The sequence below is a fragment of the Myotis davidii genome, unplaced genomic scaffold, assembly GCF_000327345.1.
Source record: "Myotis davidii unplaced genomic scaffold, ASM32734v1 scaffold187, whole genome shotgun sequence".
NCBI lineage: Eukaryota > Metazoa > Chordata > Mammalia > Chiroptera > Vespertilionidae > Myotis > Myotis davidii.
In genome coordinates, this window is record NW_006383018.1 from 2,151,413 (window position 1) to 2,170,112 (window position 18,700).

General features: G+C 36.9%; 1 protein-coding gene across 1 annotated transcript in view; it reads left to right on the forward strand.

Moving 5' to 3' along the window:
• CFAP69 (cilia and flagella associated protein 69) overlaps window positions 1–18,700 on the forward strand; it is a 60,423-nt gene that overhangs the window by 24,230 nt on the left and 17,493 nt on the right. Inside the window, 6 exon segments of the mRNA XM_006779183.2 lie at window positions 3,392–3,440; window positions 3,537–3,658; window positions 6,506–6,722; window positions 9,286–9,450; window positions 14,976–15,094; window positions 16,870–17,070. Of these exon segments, the coding sequence (XP_006779246.1) occupies window positions 3,392–3,440; window positions 3,537–3,658; window positions 6,506–6,722; window positions 9,286–9,450; window positions 14,976–15,094; window positions 16,870–17,070 (873 nt within the window).

Below are 18,700 nucleotides of genomic sequence, written 5' to 3' on the forward strand. Positions count from 1 at the left end.
CTGCCTTGGCCAGCCCTGAGCTCTGCTGAAGACAACAAAGTTTCAATTATAGAAGACAAATAAATCCCAGATACCTGCTTCCAGCCAGCCTCCACTGGGAGCTTGGGTGACTGAGGGCCGTGGCCAGCCTGCAAACAGCCATCAGCACCTAACCCTGGATGGTCAGACCCTCATGGGGTGAGGGTCCCCACTGGGGGGCTTGGCCAGCCTGCAAACAGCCATCAGCCCCTCACCCAGGCTGGCCAGTCCCACCAGCAGGACCCCCCCAACCCTGAAGGGGGTGAGGCCAGCCTGAAAAGGGCCCACAGCCCCTCACCCAGGCTGGCCAGGCACCCAAGCAGGACCCTCACCCTGATCCGGGAAACGGCTCCCAGGCTTCCAGAGGGATGTCTGACTGCCAGCTTAAGCCCAATCCCCCGGGGAGCGGGCCTAAGCCAACAGGTGGTCACCCCCCACCCAGGGGTCCCAGACTACGAGAGGGCACAGGCTGGGCTGAGGGACACCCCCCCCCCCAGTGCACAAATTTTTGTGCACTGGGCCTCTAGTGTTTTATAATTTACTCACATATTTACCATTTATAATGTGTTTCTTTCCTTCCTGATGATATGAATTTTTAGCTGCTATTATTTCTCTTTTACCTGAACAACTTGCTGTACTATTTCTTGTGATGCTGGCTGCTGGCAACATATTCTCTTAGTTTTGTGTATTATTCTTATCTGAAAATGTCTTTAATTCACCTTAATCCTTGAAATCTATGTTCGCAGAATATAGAATTCTAGGTTAAAGTTTTTATTTTTTAGCACTTTAAAGCTATTATTCCACTGTCCTTGGGCCTCCATTGTTTCTGATAAGAAGTATTCGTTATTTCAAATTGTTCTCCTCTGTTTTCTGGCTGTTTTTAAAGATTTTCACTCTGTCTTTGGTTTACAGCAGTTTTACTCTGATAAGCCAAGATATGATTTTCTTTGTATTTGTCCTACTTGAGGTTCATAGAACTTCCTGAATATGTCAATTTAGGTCTTTCATTAAATTTAAAGAATTTTTGGCCATTATTTTTCAAGTGCTTTCAACCTCATTCCTTCTTCTTCTTTTGGCACTCTGATTACATGTATGGTCCATTTTTTTATATTGTCCCATAGGTTTGTGAGGCTCTGTTCACTTTTTCCTATTACTTTTCTCTCTATCCCTCATATGGGATCATTTGTATTGTTCTATACATTTAAATTCACTTAGTTTTTTTCCCTGTCCTCTCCATTCTGCTGTTAATCCCACCCAATACATTTTTATTTAAGATGTTATCTTTTTCAGTTTTAGAATTTCCTTTTGGCTCCTTTCTATAATTTGTATTTCTCGGCTGAGAGTTGCTGTCTTTCCATTCATTATGAGCATCTGGTGTATTCCTCTGAAAAGTGTTTTGTTTTGTTGTTGTTGTTTTTTGTATCAATAGGCATTCAGTTTGGCTAAACTCATCCCAACAGTAGATGGCAGCTCCAATCTCAGTTCATTTCTTTTAGTCTCATATGAAATGCTTGAGTATGCCCTGTCCTTACATGGTTCAGGCATCAGACAGAGATTTGGGGATTTTATATACAGAATTTGGAGTTCCCTTCCTCTGGCCCTCTTCTTTTTATATATTTATAGTTATTGATTTTAGAGAGGAAGCAAGAGGGGAAGAGAAAAACAATGATGAGAGAGAATCATTGATTGGCTGCCTCCTGCACACCCCCTATTGAGGATTGAGCCTGCAACCCGGGCATGTGCCCTTGACTGGAATTGAACCTGGGACCCTTCAGTCCACAGGCCAATGCTCTATCCACTGAGCCAAATCAGCTAGGACTGGCTCTCTTCTTTATGAGATTTATCGTTCACTTTCCAGAGGCAGTGGTTGCCCTGTGATTGCTTCTGTCCTCTGGTTCTTCAAGCCATTAAGATTGCAAATTTACCCCGAGATTTAGCATTCCCACAAGGTGTAGACTAGAGGCTGGGCTTATTTTCAAAGCTTTTTTTTTTTTAAGGGAAAACTCATGCAGTGCCACTTCCTCAAAGTCCTGACTCCCCTCCAATATCTGCTTGGTTTTGGTCACAGATAAATGTTTTTATATTTTATTCAGAATTTATAATTGGCACCGGCAAGAGGGTATCTTAGAGGAGCTACTCAGCTATATCAGAAGCTTAGCTTCCCCCTATTTTATACTGTAAAAGTTACTGGATGATTGACATCCTAGAGTAGAGACCTTTGCCCACAATATTCACATATCATCCACATACTTTCTAAGTTGTACTTAAAGGAAACTTGGCAGTGAAGGCCACAACTCCAAGTTAATGGGCATCAAGTGATCCCAAATAAGAGAAGGGTCATAGAATTCATACTGTGCAAAAGGGGAAGCAGGCCCACATAGCTTCCTCTTCAAGGCTGCCATGTGTATGTGGATATATGTGTTTCTCTGGAAGCCTTAGCCAGTTAAGTTCTCATTAGCATCCTTGCAAACATTCGTGTGAATTTTCTGAATGTGAGTCAAAGCAATAACATCTCCACATTTTAAAGAAACCATCTTGATTCTAAATAGGAGGTACGTAAAGCTGCAAGCTCAAAAGTCCAGGGTTTGCCCTTACAAACTCTACCTGACATACAAAGTCCAATTAGGATATCTCTGCCAGGAATGAGTTATCCTCACCTCACAGTGAGATGTTTGCAATTCTGATCTTTCTTGAGGGCTTTTCATGTTAAGTAGGAACTGTTTTGTTATCTTTTGCCTAAACCTTTGATGTAATGACAGTGGTTGGGGCTAGGGTGGGAACAGGGTTGTTTAAGAAGAAAAACTATTGAAAAGAACTACTTTTGCCTGGGCAGCATGGCTCAGTGGTTGAGTGTCGACCTATGAACTAGCAGGTCATGATTGGATTCCTGGTTAGGGCACATGCCCCAGTTGCAGGCTCAATCCTGAGAGTGGGGTATGCCGGAGGCAGCCAATCATTGATTATCTCTCATCGTTATGTTTCTCTCTCTTTCTCTTTCCTTCTCCCTTTCTCTCTAAAATAAGTAAAAATATATTTTTTAAAAAGAAAACTACTTTCTTCCCTTCTTTTGTCAACTGAAGGTATAAATAATGAATTATATAAGTAACTTTTTGTCTTAATACTTTGGATTCTTAACCAAATTTTAAAATTATAAAATAGTCTTGAATAATATATTTCTAGTAAAATATTTCTTAGAACCTAAATTTAAGTTTATCTGGTTATCTATTTTCTTTTCTTCCTTTCATCCCTTTCTATTATTTGTGCTTTATGATCAAATAAATGATAAGGGGAATCTAGTAAAGATACTTGAATATCAGATAAATTATGGGCATCTGTAACTTACTTTCCACTCTGTTTTATGTATCTATATTAGGAATGTGGCTTTACCAGGGATTTGATACTATTTGCAACCTTTAATGAAGGTAAAAACCATAAAACTTTCAACCTATAATTATCTTGATGAGTCTTCTATATCATTTTAGCTTTTATTTTACTGTTTCTGTTTTCCCCCATCACAGTTAAAAGTGAAAATCCTTTGGTAAAAGGTCTAAAGCTTTCTAATTCCTATGAAGATTTTGAGTTGAAGAAATTGCTGTTCAATATACTAGTGATCTTATGTAAAGATTTAACTACAGTACAGGTAAAGCATAATTAGACGAGATCGGGCGCGTTCAGGGTGGTATGGCCGTAGACTGGGTAAAGCATAATTAAAACAAATATTAAAAGCGACTCACCTTGTATATAACTTTTTAAAAGTCATGGCTGCAAATCTTTTATCGATCAAAATATTTACCATAGAACATAACAAACTCTTATTGGCTGGAGTTTCACCTTTTCAAAATTTCCTTTGATTAGCAGTAAATAAACAGTGAACTTACCTAAATATAGACCAGATATAAACCAAAGAAAAACAGGAGAAACTTAGAGATTTATTTATATATTTAGATCTCCTCAATAAGAGAATATAAAATGAAAGAAGAACCATATAGGCCCATCTAGCATAATAGTCTGTCTCTGACCATGGCAGCAAGGGTTGATTCTGCTGGAGGAATGCTAATATTTGCTGCCAATCTCAAACCCTTTTGAACCTGCCCTTCTCCATACCAACCTAATGTCTTTACATTGTTTTTTATTATTCATGAATTTCTCTTAATACTTTACAACCTACATAACAGCATGATGTAATTTGAAGAACATTGGGACTCAATTTTACTTCTGTTTTATCACCTACTAGCCATGTGGTCTTGGCAGAATCACCTAAACTTTCTGAGACTCAGTCCCTCCTTCTATAAAAGGAAGATTATAAAACTCCTGCCCAGCTTACAAGGCTGTTATGAGATTGATTCAAGAGATTAAGATGAAGGCTTCATAAACTGTAAAGTGACAGAAAAAAAATGTACTACTTACAATCCTGTTAGTTTAGTTATTTCCCACGTTAAGTGAAATTTCATTTTAGTCCTAAAACTCATTCAATCTCCAGGGGGTTACCATGAAAAAGAACTGGGAATTCATTCTGTCAGCATCTTGAATGATAATTTAAAGGTGGTTTGCATAGTGGTTAAGGCTCCTGTCAGATGGAAATCCAGTGCTGTCACTTTCTAACTATGTGATCTTGAATACTAGTGGGTTTAGTTTCTCTAAATCCCACGTATCTCTACTTCAAATTGAGTGTAATACCTACCTCAGGGGATTATTATGAAGATTAAAAGAGCTCAGAATTTTCTCGGTAATGCCACTTTGATGAATATATATACTAAAAAAATGCTCAGCAAAAGAAAAAATATCTTTATAGTTATAACTTTATTATATCAAATATATGTGTATACAAATATATATATATATATTTGTGTGTGTGTGCTATATACAACTTAAATGTATTTTCTGAAGTGCCAGATAGAAAATATTCAATAAAATATGGTTTATTATAGTGGAGTATTATATAGCTATTAAAATGATAGATGTAAAGATAATAAAATTTACACTACAATTTATAAGCCAATTTTAGTTGGTTAACAGTCAAATGGCACAGACTATGGTGAACTTCATAAAGCACTATGTGAGCAGTGGAATCAACTAATTTTTGGTCATATACTGGTGACCAATAATAGTAGTAGTAATGGTGAATTGTGCTGCTATGAACTTATTTGTGGAATATAGTTTACAACATAGGCTAATGAACAAGGATAGATCCAGAGACAGAGAAGCAGCGATAAGACTGTCAAAGCTCAAAGGGAAAGTAGGGGAGTGTGGAGGTAAGGGGGAGAGATCAACCAAAGGACTTGTATGCATGCATATAAGCCCAACCAATGGACACAGACAACAGGGAGGTGAGGCATGGAGGGGGTGGGGTTATGGGGAGAATGAGGTCACATATGTAATACCTTAATCAATAAAGAAATTAAAGATTGAAAAAAAATAGTAGTAATGATGAATATGTGTGTTATTATTTGCAGTTCACAGAGGACTTCAAAAACATTATCTACTTATAGTAATGCTAGAACTACCTGTTATTCTTATTCCTGTTTTTTCAGTCCTAAATATTTTTTAATATATTTGTATTGATTTCAGAGAGGAAGGGAGGAGAGAGAGATATAAAAACATTAATGATGAGAGGAATCATTGATTGGCTGTCTCCTGCAAGCCCCCTCCTGGGGATCCGAGGCAGCAATCTGGTCATGTGCCCTGACCAGGAATTGAACCGTGATCTCCTGGTTTATAGGTCAGTGCTGGGCAGTCCTAAATCTTATGTTCTTTCCATGTGGACTAGTAAAAAAATTAGGAAAATTCATAGATATTGTGGAAAAGTCTTTATGGAATAATGCCAAATGAAAAAACATTCAATAGAGTATAGCACATGGTGTGTTACTATCTTATAAACCACAAATATGCACCAATCAGAATCAGCTATAATATTAACTTTATTGTCATAAATAGCTATATATTTTTGTTTTCTTTTTATTAAAATCATAGATTCAATACAATTTTAAAATTCTAGGCACATATTTAAATATAGCTTGTGATCTGATTGGCATTTATTAGAATATTTGTATAAGTTCTGATGTGTGTGTTTAAAATTAGCCAAATATCTATCTCTCTCTCCCCTTCTGCCCTCCTTTCTACTCTGTCTAAATATCAATGGAAAAAATACCCTCAGTTGAGGATTAGCAAAACAAACAAAAGAAGGAACTAAACTTCTATACTTAAGTAGCATTGACCCAAAAAATTAATACTCTATGTTATTGTCAGCTAGAGAGTACATATCCCAGAAAAGGAGATCAGAGCCAGCTGTTGTATTGCTGAGTTTGGTTTGGGGTTTTCATTTTTTATTTGGGGGTAATTATCATAGGTTGAGATCTTTAGGAAGGAAATATTTTGAAATGATTATCAATAAAACATCAAAGAGGACATCTTTTATTTAACTTTCTTAGATTAAATAAAATTGTTTTCATTATATTTCTAACAAAATACTTTTTGCCCTTTCTCATAGCTATTGATTGATGGCAAAGTTGTTTTGGCTTTGTTCACCTACGTAAAGAAGCCTGAGAAGCACAAAATCATCGAGTGGTCTGCAGCACAGTATGAAGAATTACAGCTGCATGCACTTGCCACTTTGTCATCAGTGGCTCCTTTATTAATTAAAGAGTATATGTTGTGCCAGGGAAATGCTCGAATCCTGGCATTTCTAGAATGGTGTGAAAGTGAAGGTGAGTGGCCCATAACCATTCCTGTCAAGCCCTAGCCGGTTTGGCTCAGTGGATAGAACATCGGCCCTCAAACTGAAGGGTCCTGGCTTTGATGATGTACGTCAGTTGTATGCTCGATTCCCACTCCAACCAATTGATGTTTCTCTCGCGCGCTGTCTTTTCCCCTCCCTTCCACTTTCTCTAAAAAGCAATGGAAAAATATCCCTGGGTAAGGGTTAACAAAACAAAAAAAAATATTCCTGTCAAAATTTTAATCTACATATTTCAACTCAACTCCCAAAATATACATAGAAAAGTTATAAAATTATGCAAAAAGAAATAAAAATATCAATCTCTTCCTGTGATTTTAATGTATTTACATGTTTTAAGAAAAGATTTCTTTTAAAAGTAGATATTAATAAATGTCATAACTATAGTTGATGTACAACTTTCAGTAAAAGAAATTATATTATAATCTGATTTAAAGATTTGTATTATTAGACCTGTCCAACAAGAATGCTAAGTCATGCAATATTTTAATTATTCATTTAACAAATATTTATTGAATGCCTACTAGGTACCAGATACCATTTTAGCTGCTAAAGATATATTTATGCTTAAAATAAATAAAACCTCTGCCTTCCTGGAGCTTAAAATCCAGATCTCTAGTCAGATGTAATGATTCCATATGTGGTCTACTAAATTAGCAGGGCCCCAATTTGTTGAATATTTTATTTCAATTCTCATAATTCTTAGAAAGGAAATTAGACATATATTCATTTTGAAAACAATTTATAAAGAAGGTACTATATTATTTTCTGGAAGTAATTTTGCTCTAGGAATAATTTTGTATGGAGCATTCTCATTAGATCGGTAATATCACCCATTTATCCATGAGAGAGGGAAAAAATTATAGCTTATTTTTTGTTCTCTAGTTTTTAATATGCTAAGTTACTGAATTTAGTCTCGTTAAATATCTATCCTTTATGTTTACAGAAGACTATATCATTATGACATTATTTATGTTGACAAAAGAATGTAGGGCAAGAGAGGAAGTCCTGCCTCCCAAGAGGAAGGCTGACAGCTCACAGTCATGGGTACATGCTATGTTGTAGGCCTTATGCACTTACAAGTATTAATTCGTTTTGTCCTCCCAGAAAATGTAGGACTCATCGGTACTAGTATTATTCCAGGTTAGCAGATGTGTAGCAATGAATAAGAGAAACCAAATAACTTGTTCCTGGCCACACAGTGAGTGGCAGAGCCAAGATTTAATGCAGGCAGTCTAGCTCCAGAACCCACACTTTTAACCAATGCACAATAATCAGAAGAGTATTCTGAACTTGTTGATAGCTTTAAACATAAGGCTTCTTCTAAAAGAACCTTTTGAAGGATGCATATTATAAAGAAGAAAGACTTGCCTTGCTATTTATCAAGACCTACCATAAAACTATAGTACTTAAAATTGTGTGGTACTAGACCAGGAATAGACCAATGGGAGGTTGACTTTCTCAGAGATGACACTGCCAATAACAGGGAGAAGGATGGTGCTGGGGCAGTTAACCCTCCGTGGGGAAAAACAAAAATTAGATCCTTTCACCATGTTAAAAAAAATCAATTACAAAATGAATTAAAGCCCTAAATATGAGAAGTTAAATTGTAAAAATCTTAAGGAAAAAACATGGGAAAATACCTTTATGATAACAGAGTAGAAAAGGCTCTGGAAAACCAGAAGAGATTAAACTATGATACAGAAGAAGACTGACACATAAAATGTCTATGACAAATCAGGGAGCAATCTACAAATGAGAAAAGACATTTACCACCCCTGTGACTAATAAAGGGTCAGAGTCCTGGTTCATGAAGAACTCCTACATATCAAAAAGAAAATAACTCAGTGGAGAAATAAAGCATAGAGACTGCCAGGTAACAGAGAAAATGTCAAATTTAAAAAAAACAAAAATTCACACCCACAAAAACCCACTAAAAGATACTTAATCCCATAGGTAATCAGGGAAATGCAAATTAATATAATAATGAATCACCACTTCACATTTAACAGATTGGGAAGAATCTATTAGTCTTATACATTACATCTGTATAACCACTTTGGGGAACAGTTTGGAAGCTTCAGTAAAATTCAGTGTAGGGATCCTCCACATGGCAAAACTCTTCTCAGCTGGAGTAAGAGGACATGAACCAGAATATTCATTTTAGCAATTTGTACCAGTGAATTGAAAAACTGTGATTTATTTATAAAATGAATGCTGGAAGCAATTAGAATGAATAATCTAGATCTACTTTTGACACTTTGAAGAATTTCTAAAACAATGTTGGGTAACAGAAGCAAGTTACAAAAGATACAATATAATACATTTGAAGAAAATTTTAAAGCACATATTTCTTTTCTGGGACTAGGAGGAGGAGGAGAGGGAAGGCATACTATTGATTTCTGTAAACAGTATAACAAAATTTTTAACATCTGTTTGAACTTATAGATATCTAATATGTTGTTTGTTTTATTTGAAAAGTTTCACGTTTTAAATTTCTTGATGTAAAGTAAGTCATTAGTATTTCTCCCCAGAATACTTCTTCAGTCATGGTAACAGTTTCCATGGCACAGGCGGCCGTGGCAACAAGTTTGCCCACTTGCGTTACACTCTAAGACTCCTGAGAGCTATGATCTATCTTGAGGATGAGACTGTGAATCAGGATCTTTGCGAAAAGGGGACGATTCAGCAACTCATAGGTAAGCAGAACATGCTCGCGACTGATGGAAATAGCATATTTACAAATTAGAGGTTTTGTTTAAAATGTTTTCTTACAAATTTGTTTTGCTTTTATAGTGGAGAAATGCCTGAATGTTTTCTTGATTTTTTGTTTCATATTGTTGCTATACATTAGTTTCTTTACTGAAACATCATGCTTACTCATGTTTTAAACATTTGTTTTCTCAGTTCAGATACCATTTCATTTAGGATTATCTTTATCTTTATTTTTGAAATGGGCCATTGTTATATCTCATTCTTCTGGTAATTAGATTACCATTTTCTGGCCAAGCCTTTTGGAGTCGTTTTAAAAGAGGTGATAACATTACATTTTCCAGTGCATCTGGTATACCAGAACACCGATACATGCAGAAATGTACATTGGAGATTCTTTTCTGATATGAGATATCAGGATACTAGAGGCTCAGTGCCAAAATTCATGCACAGGGCAAGAGGGGTGTCTCTCTGCCCGGACTGCACCCTGTCCAATATGGGACCCCTCGGGTCAATATGTATGACTCCCCACACAGGGATTGGGCCTACACCAGCAGTTGGACATCCCTCTCACAACCTGGGACCACTGGCTCCTAACGGTTCACCTGCCTGCTAGCCTGATCGCCCCCTAACCACTCCCCTGCCAGCCTGATTGACACCTAACTGCTCCCCTGCCGGCCTGATGGCCCCCAAATGTCCTCCTCTGCCGGCCTGATCTCCCATAACTGCCCTTCCCTACCGCGACCCGCCTCCTCTACTGGGACCCACATCCTCCATGCAAGGTGGCAGAGATGCCGGGACCAGCCTCCTCCACACCACGTGGAGCTGTGGGACCCCCAGACATCACTGCATGGAGCAGCCGCTGGGCCCCACCTCCACTGTGCACGTGACCATCTTGTGGCAATGTTAGGGTGTGATGTGTGAGGGCGTGACACCACCTAGGCTATTATTAGTAGAGATTCTTGATTTCCAACATGTGTAAATTCAGCACTCCTAAAGAACATCTTTTTACTTTTTGTTAAATAAGATGTAGTCTGCCAGCCCTAACTTTTCCTGACTTTGAAAAGTAAAAGAGGGGGGGGGGAAGTAAGAGCTATTTTAGTTGTATTCATATTCAGTGATTGCCTCGTGAGTAAGTGATATAATTTGCTGGATGTTGATTAATTTCAAACGCCCATTCAAAAAACTCTCCTGCCTGTTAAGTTCAAGTGCCTACCCTCCCATCATTAATGGAGTGGGTGGTGCTCTCCAATAATATCAGTAGAAAAATAAGGGCATTGAAAGGGGGGCTAAGACAAACACGTTCGCCGTATGGATGAGTTTGCTTAGGATGACCAAACCTGAAAGGAGATTTCTCACTCCGTGCACATCCCATTGCACAGAAGCAAGTCTTTAGACCCCAGCCTAACTGGATGGGGCCCAGGAAACACCATTTTCCATCTGTCCAGGAAGAAGTCTTCACCTTGCTGGGTGGGAAGGGGTAGGGGAATGGGAAAACAAACAGTCAGGCTTCTTTTCTTAGGGCCTTTCCCCTTTGGCTTGAAAGAAGCCCGATCTTTACCATGTGAGAGTTGGTAAAGGCGGGACCTTCTCTGACTAACTCTAGCAGCGGGCTCTGTAGTAGTAATGTGCTCCACACACAGTGCCTATTGTCAATGTAGATGTTTACACACCTTTTGTGTAGGCACTGGGTTACAGACAGGCACAGAGCCGGCCAAAGGGGACCTGGCCCTTTATGAGAACAAAAGAAAAGGTGTATATGATAGAAAGATAGCACATGTTACCATGCACCATCACTAAGACTAATAAGAATACAATAAATACCATAGGAACTAAAGGTTTTTGGGTAGTTTCAAAGCCAAGCGAACTTTTTTGTTCTGTTTTTTTTTGTCTAGTTAACATTTATTGAGTGCTTATTATGCACAGGACACTGTTCTAAGTACTTTAAATACACAACCTCATTTAATCCTCACGATAATTCTTGGTGCAGGCACCTTTTTTATAGATAAGAAAGTTAATAAACTTGCCAGAAGCTGTATATCAGGTGCTGAGGGAAGGGGGAAATTACAGAGTAATTACTTGATGGGTAGATGAAACCTTTGCAAATTTGAGTCAGATTGTGAATGGTTTTGAATATAATGCCAAGGGTATAATTACAGTGCAGAAAGGGTGCATATACTGAGAGCCAGGCATATGCCTAATCTTACAAATTCCCTATTTGATAAAAGCTATTAGCCACATTGTTACTAACAAAATAGACATTTTTATTATCCCTAAATCATGACAGTAAGTGGAAAAAGAGGGAAAGAAAGAAAAGCCTGAGTTCTTAACATGCTCTCTATCTACCACATATTCTCCTCTCACTCTTTCTTTATGACAATTATTTTTAATCCTCTTCTGATTTCTGATCCTCTGATGAAAGCTATTGGCCCTGATATACATGACAATACAAGCAATTTTATGTCCTTCATAGGGACAGATTATAAAAACAAGTTTTATTTATTTTTTTTTAAAAAAAACAAGTTTTATGAAGAATTATTTTTCTCTCATTTTTTATCTTTACTATTCTTATTTTTAATTTAAAATGTTTAAATTGTAAAATACATATAATGTTAAATTTAACATCTTCATCATTTTTAAGTGTGCAGTTCACTAGTGTTAAGTACATTCATATTGTTTTGCAACCAATCTCCAGAACTCTCTCGATCTTGTAAAACTGAAACTCTGTACCCATTAAGTAATAATTTGCTCGTCTCCCCAGCCGCTGGCATATACCATTCTACCTTCTGTGTCTTTGAATTGGGCTGCTGTAGGTCTTTCACTCATATTAGTGAAATAATACAGTATTTGTCTTTTTCTGACTGACATGTTTCACTTAGCATAATGACCTTAAGCTTCAGCCATGTTGTAGCATGTGTCAGAATTTCCTCCCTTTTATGTTATTAATTTAAAAATGTTGGTTTATAACAACAGAAATTTATTATCTTAAAATTCTATAGTCTAGAAGTCTAACTTACATCTTACCAGGCTAACATCAAGGTATTGGCAGGATAGTTTCTGTCTGGAGGAGATTCGTTCCCTTGCCTCCTCCAGCTTTCAGAGGCCACCCAATTCCATGGCTCATAGTCCCCTCCCTCCATCCTCCTCAAAGCTAGCGAGGCCAGTTGAGTTTTCCTCATCTGGCATCACGGGCACACTCAGAAAATACTCCCCTTTAAAGGATGAATGACATTCCATTGTAGGCATATGCTGCATTTCATTTATTCATCCATCTATCAATGGAGACTTGGATTACTTCCACCTTTTGTCTGTTGTGAATAATGCTGCTATGAACGTGGGTCTACAGATATTTCTCTGAAACCCTGATTTTAATTATTTTGGATTTATACCCAGGAGTAGAATTACTGGATCATATGGAAATTATATTTTTAATTTTTTAAAAGAATTGCAATACTATTTTCTGTAGTGGGTGCACCATTATACATTCCCACCAACAGTGCACGAGTTTTCCAGTTTTTCCACATCCTTTCCAATACTTGTTTTATAGTTGCCATCCTAAGTGGTGGGAGGTAGTATCTCATTGTGGTTTTGATTTGCATTTCCCTAATGATTACTGATGTTGAGCATCTTTTCATGAGATTGTTTCCATTTGTATATCTTCTTTGGAGAAATGTCTAGTTAGTTCTTTGCCAATTTTAAAATGAGTCGCTTATTTTGTTGTTGAGTTTTAGGAGTTTTATATATTCTGGATATTAACCCTGCATCAGATATATAATTTAAAAATATTTTCTCCCAATCCATTAGTTGCCCTTTCAGTCTGTATTGGTTTCAGGTGTACAGCATAGCAGTTCAGCAATCATACTTCACAAAGTGTTCCCCCTGATATTTCCAACACCCACCTGGTCCCGTACATGGTTATTACAGTATTATTGACTATATTCCTTATGCTTTACTTTACATCCCCATAACTATTTTGTAACTACCAATTTGTTCTTCCTTTTTAAAAAATCTTTATTGTTGAAAGTATTACAGATGTCCCCCCCTTCCCCAGCACTGACCTCTTCTAGCCTGCCCCCAGTCCCCACCCCAGGCCTTCACCACAATTTGTACTTCTTAATCCCTTCACCTCTTCTGAGGGCTGGGCAATCTTACTAGGAACCTGTATTGAATTGGGGTATAGGGCTAGTTTCAAGAAAGTAAAAAATTTGAGCAGAGACATGGTGTTAAAATGTTCATGATGGCGTGTTCAGAGGTAGCTTAAGTAGAGTCGGAGTTTTATGAAGACAAGTGTAATTGTCTGTCTAGTCAGGGGCCAAGCTAGAAAGAGTTTTGAATAGGAGATGGTAGCGTTTGAACTCCATCCTCTTTAGGCATGAGAAGCCACTAGAGAAGTTATATGTATAATGCTGTTTTAGGAAGAGGAATCTGTAAGAAATAAATCAGAATAGAACAAACAGAGGGTAAAGGCAGGGAATTAAAGGGAATATGAACAAAGTAATTCGGTGTTAATATAACGTGGTTCAGACAACAGGGAAAGTGACATGCCTGCACCCAGGTAGGAAGGAGAATGAGATAACCTAGAAGGTTATCTATGGGCAGCAGGCATGGATTTCTAGAAGGTGCTCCTGATAAAGGCATATAGGCCTTACGTCCATGGCCAGCCTCCAGCACTGGGCCTCCAGCATGCTCACTAGTCTCCCTATGGGATGATCCCTCACCAGTAATTCATCCTCACAGGACCAAGAATCCTTCATTCAGAGCCAACTGTGGAGATAGGCTGTGATTTCCATGATCCTACTTTTAAACATAGCTCCACACCATCTGCTAATGCCAGTAACCCCTTTAACAGAGGGGGAAAAAATGACTTTTGTTTCTCTCTCTGAGCTTTAAGAAAAAAAATTTGAGGCAAAATTTTATTATGAATATCATTGCGTCAAAGTAAGTGGCTATTGTCAAGTCTTTTTAAAATTTTATTAGAAGCAAGGGAGAGATTTTAAAGGACACGAGAATACTGCTACCTAAAGTTGTTGAAGACTCCTTCACATAGACATAAAGAGAGGATGCAGAAAGAAGTAACAAAAATAGAAATACTTACAGAAGTCTTCCACCTTTACTTAAAATTGACCCTATTAACCATGAGAAGAAGAGATGAGGCAAGCAATTATCAGGCATTTTGGTCATATATTTGCAAAGGCACTCAATTCTACCTCATTAAACTGCATATTTTTAAATGGTTTTGTTTACTGAGCAAAATATTAGGTTGTTAGGGTGTCTTAATGACACTCCATTAATTTTGTACTAGAAATTCTATATAGATATACTGATTTATTGAGAGTTCAGTGAATCCTCTTATTACCTGTCTACATCTTCTAGGCAACTATGAAATGAAAACAGCCCCTTTTAAAATTATTTCTCTAGCTGAGATTTTATAAGAAAGGACTTCAAAGCAGTAATTGATTAAAATAAAAATATACTGTCCAATAACTTTGCATTCTTTAATTTTTTATATCAGGGATATTTAAATATACAATAAGCAAGATTAATGACAAGGAAGAGGCCATTCTTTTGGAAATTCAATCTGATATATTACTTATTTTATCTGCTCTTTGTGAAAATGATAATTCCAGGAAGGTATGTATGCCTGTGAATAAAAGTTTTGTTTAGGCCTTCCAATCACTTAACAGTATGAGCTTTTTCTTATTAAGTGCCCATAAATGTTGGTGTTCTTTAATCTTATGGGGATTTAATATTTTTTTATAATTATAGTACAGTTATGTCCAGTAAAGTGTATAGATCTTAAGTATATAGTTCAATAGATTTTGACAAATGTACATTCATTTAACCAAAACCCCCGTTAAAATATAGAATATTGTTACCTCCCTGTAAAATTCATTCATGTTCCTTAGCAACCATCCTCCCACTTGCCTCCAGGAAACCACTATTCTGATTTCTCTCCCTATAGATTAGTTTTGCCTATTCTTTAATTTTATATTGATGGAATCATAGTATTTACTCTGTTTATATCAGGTTCCTGTCATCCAGCCATCATATTTCTGAAATATATCCATGTTGTTGCATGATCAGTATTGCTAATTATATTGATTATACAAATATACCAAAAATTTGCTTCTCCATTCCCCTATTAAAAAACACTTTGGTTGTTTCCATTTGGAACTATTATATATGAAGCATCAATGAACATTATAGTACTAATCTTTTGTAGACGTGCTTTCATGACTCTTGGGTAAATATATAGTAGTGCAGTTGATGGACCATAAAGTAGATGTATGTTTTTAAGAAACTGGTAAACAGTTTTCTTAAGTGAGTTGTACCAGTATAAATGCTGTTTGGGGTTTGAATCAGGTTCAAATCTAAAACTAAATGTTGGAAAAAGAGCTAATTCCCTTTGATTTTTTTTTTAACTCCATAGCAAACTCTGAGTCTCAAAAATTGAAAACTTAAAAAACGAGAGACAGAATTGGAAAGATGAAAAATGTATAGCCCAGCTGGCGTGGTTCAGTGGTTGAGCATCGACCTATGAACCGGGCAGTCACAGGTTTGATTCCTGGTCAGGGCACATGCCTGGGTGGCAGGCTCAATCCCCAGTAGGAAGCATGTAGGAGGCAGCCAAAAAATGATTATCTCTCATAGTTGATGTTTTCTATCTCTCTCTCCATCTCCCTTATGCTCTCCAAAATCAATAAAAAAATAAAAATAAATGTATGAAGGTTTCAATAGAGGGATTTTAGAGAGAGAGAGAACAGGAACAGCAAATGCATCCTTAGCTCCAAGTTTTGCTGCCACTTCTCCTTATATTGCCACTCTGTTCCTGTATTTCTGGAAAAATAGTCTTGCTTATTGGGAACTAGAACTGAACAACAAGGCAATGAGGAAGGTAATTGGTAGGGGATAAATATTAACTGATAATGTCATATAAACTATTAATGTTTGAACTGCCATTTATATATTTGTTTCTCTCTTGGGAGTGTTAGAAAATTTTCCATGATAGAATTTTAGACTCTTCAATTACTTGTTGCTATCTAGTATTCATCTGATATGATGATTGACTGCATTCATTATATTGTGGAAGAAAATCATGGGACAAGCCTTATGGTTTATTTTTCTTAAAGAGAGAGAAAGTGAAAAACACAAAGCATAAAGGAACATTAAGCTGGACTATTGACTGATGCCCTCTCTTAAATGATTAGCTTTACAATAGTTTGTCCTAAATTCCTGAGAACAAGTAAGTACACATTCAGAAACAAACAAACAAACAAAATGAATTAAAAGTACAATTTTCCTAACAATGTTGTATTTATCTGATAGAAAAAGTTTTAGGAGACAGGAGGACATAGGAAAGAAAGGGATTACTTATGTATTTCAAGAAATAATTTTAAATCTCTTAGGAAATTTTTGGAACTGAAGGAGTGGATATAATTCTTCATGTAATAAAAACAGACCCCAAGAAGTTTCAGAGTGGATTAGGCTATACTGTACTTCTTTTTAGTACATTGGACAGCATTTGGTGAGTATTACTGTACCGACATTACTGTACCCACTATGTCCTCCTGTCTCCTAAAACTTTTTCTATACTGTACTTCTTTTTAGTACATTGGACAGCATTTGGTGAGTATTACTGTATCACAGTACAAGAAAGTTACCTCGATAGTCATGTGTGCCAATTTTCTTTCCTCAAAATCACACCAGAATCACATCTCTCGATGCCTTTTTCTTTTTAATGGTCCCAAAAACACACTTACCAGTGTCCTTTGGAAGGTAATCTTGTCTGTCACTCAATTCTTGTATCTAAACTTAAATTCTTGTTTTTGTGATTTGAACCCATTCCATTTTAGCCTGGTCTGGGAAAACACTAGCATCTATTAGTATTATTCTTATACTGGAAGACAGTTGAATTCCTCATTCATCTTTTCTTAAAGGAGTTAAAAACCAATTGACTATGTATTTCCTAACCAATATTGTTTCCCAAATTTTGTAGCATTTCTAAGGGTAAAAAAATACTTCTTTTTTTTAAGATTACTGGTAATTTACAAGACTTTGTCCTGGAGGAAATTACTTGAGTTTTATATATCATTAACACTTAATATATTTCTTTAGTTATATTTGGGTGGCATTCATGAAAGACACACTGCAACACATTGTAAAAACAAAAACAAAACTGATAACTATAAATCAAATGAACCTAACAGATATATGCAGAACATTCCACCCAATAACAGCAGAATACGTATTCTTTTTAAATGCTGTGATATTGTGATTTATAATAAAAAATATAGATTTGGTCCATTGCTAGTACTGAGTTCCTGAAACACTTGTAATTTTCTAGTCAATAAGAGTAATGGAAGATCTGTTGTTGTAATATTTGGTTTTTATTCTCAGTTCCTATAAAATCTCCAGAGTAATGAACACTTTGCTATTCATAACAAGTCCCTTTCAACCACAGCCGAGTTCATGTTAATAAGATAATTTTTTGGAAATCCCCTAGATAGACACAGAATGGGGGCTGGTTTCCAGGGGGAACTAATCATATAATTGATTAGAGAGTTGGAAATATCACCCCCACCCGCAACCTCCAGGGAGGGGAGAAAGGCTGGGGATTGAGTTTAGTCACTAATGGCCAGTGATTTAACCAGTTGTGCCTCCATGATGAAGCCTACATACATCAAAACCCTAAATATGAGGCTGAAAGAACTTGTAGCTTGTGAGCACATGGAGGTTCTGAGAGAGGGCAGGGAGATTCTCCCTACCTGCCCTCTGCATTTCTTCCATTGCTTTTATAACAAAACAGTAATCCAGTGAGTACAGCGCTTTCCTTGGTTCTGTGAGCCTCTTTAACAGATTTCCATCCCAAGGAGGGTGGCGTATCTAATATACAGCTGGTTGGTCAGGAACAACCTGGACTGGAATCCAAGGTGGGGCCAGAGGCAGTACAGTCTTGTGGGACTGAGCCCGGTACCTCTGATTCTAATTCCAGGTAGATAGTGTCAGAATTGACTTGAATTGTAGGACACCCAGTTGGTATGGGGGGGGGGGGGGCCCACATATTTGGTGGCCAAAAGTGAATTATTAAGAGTTGAGACAGAATTTTTGGTTTTTTGGTGTTTTTTTAAAAAATATATTTTATTGATTTTTTACAGAGAGGAAGGGAGAGAGATAGAGAGATAGAAACATCGATGAGAGAGAAACATCGATCAGCTGCACTCTGCACATCTCCTACTC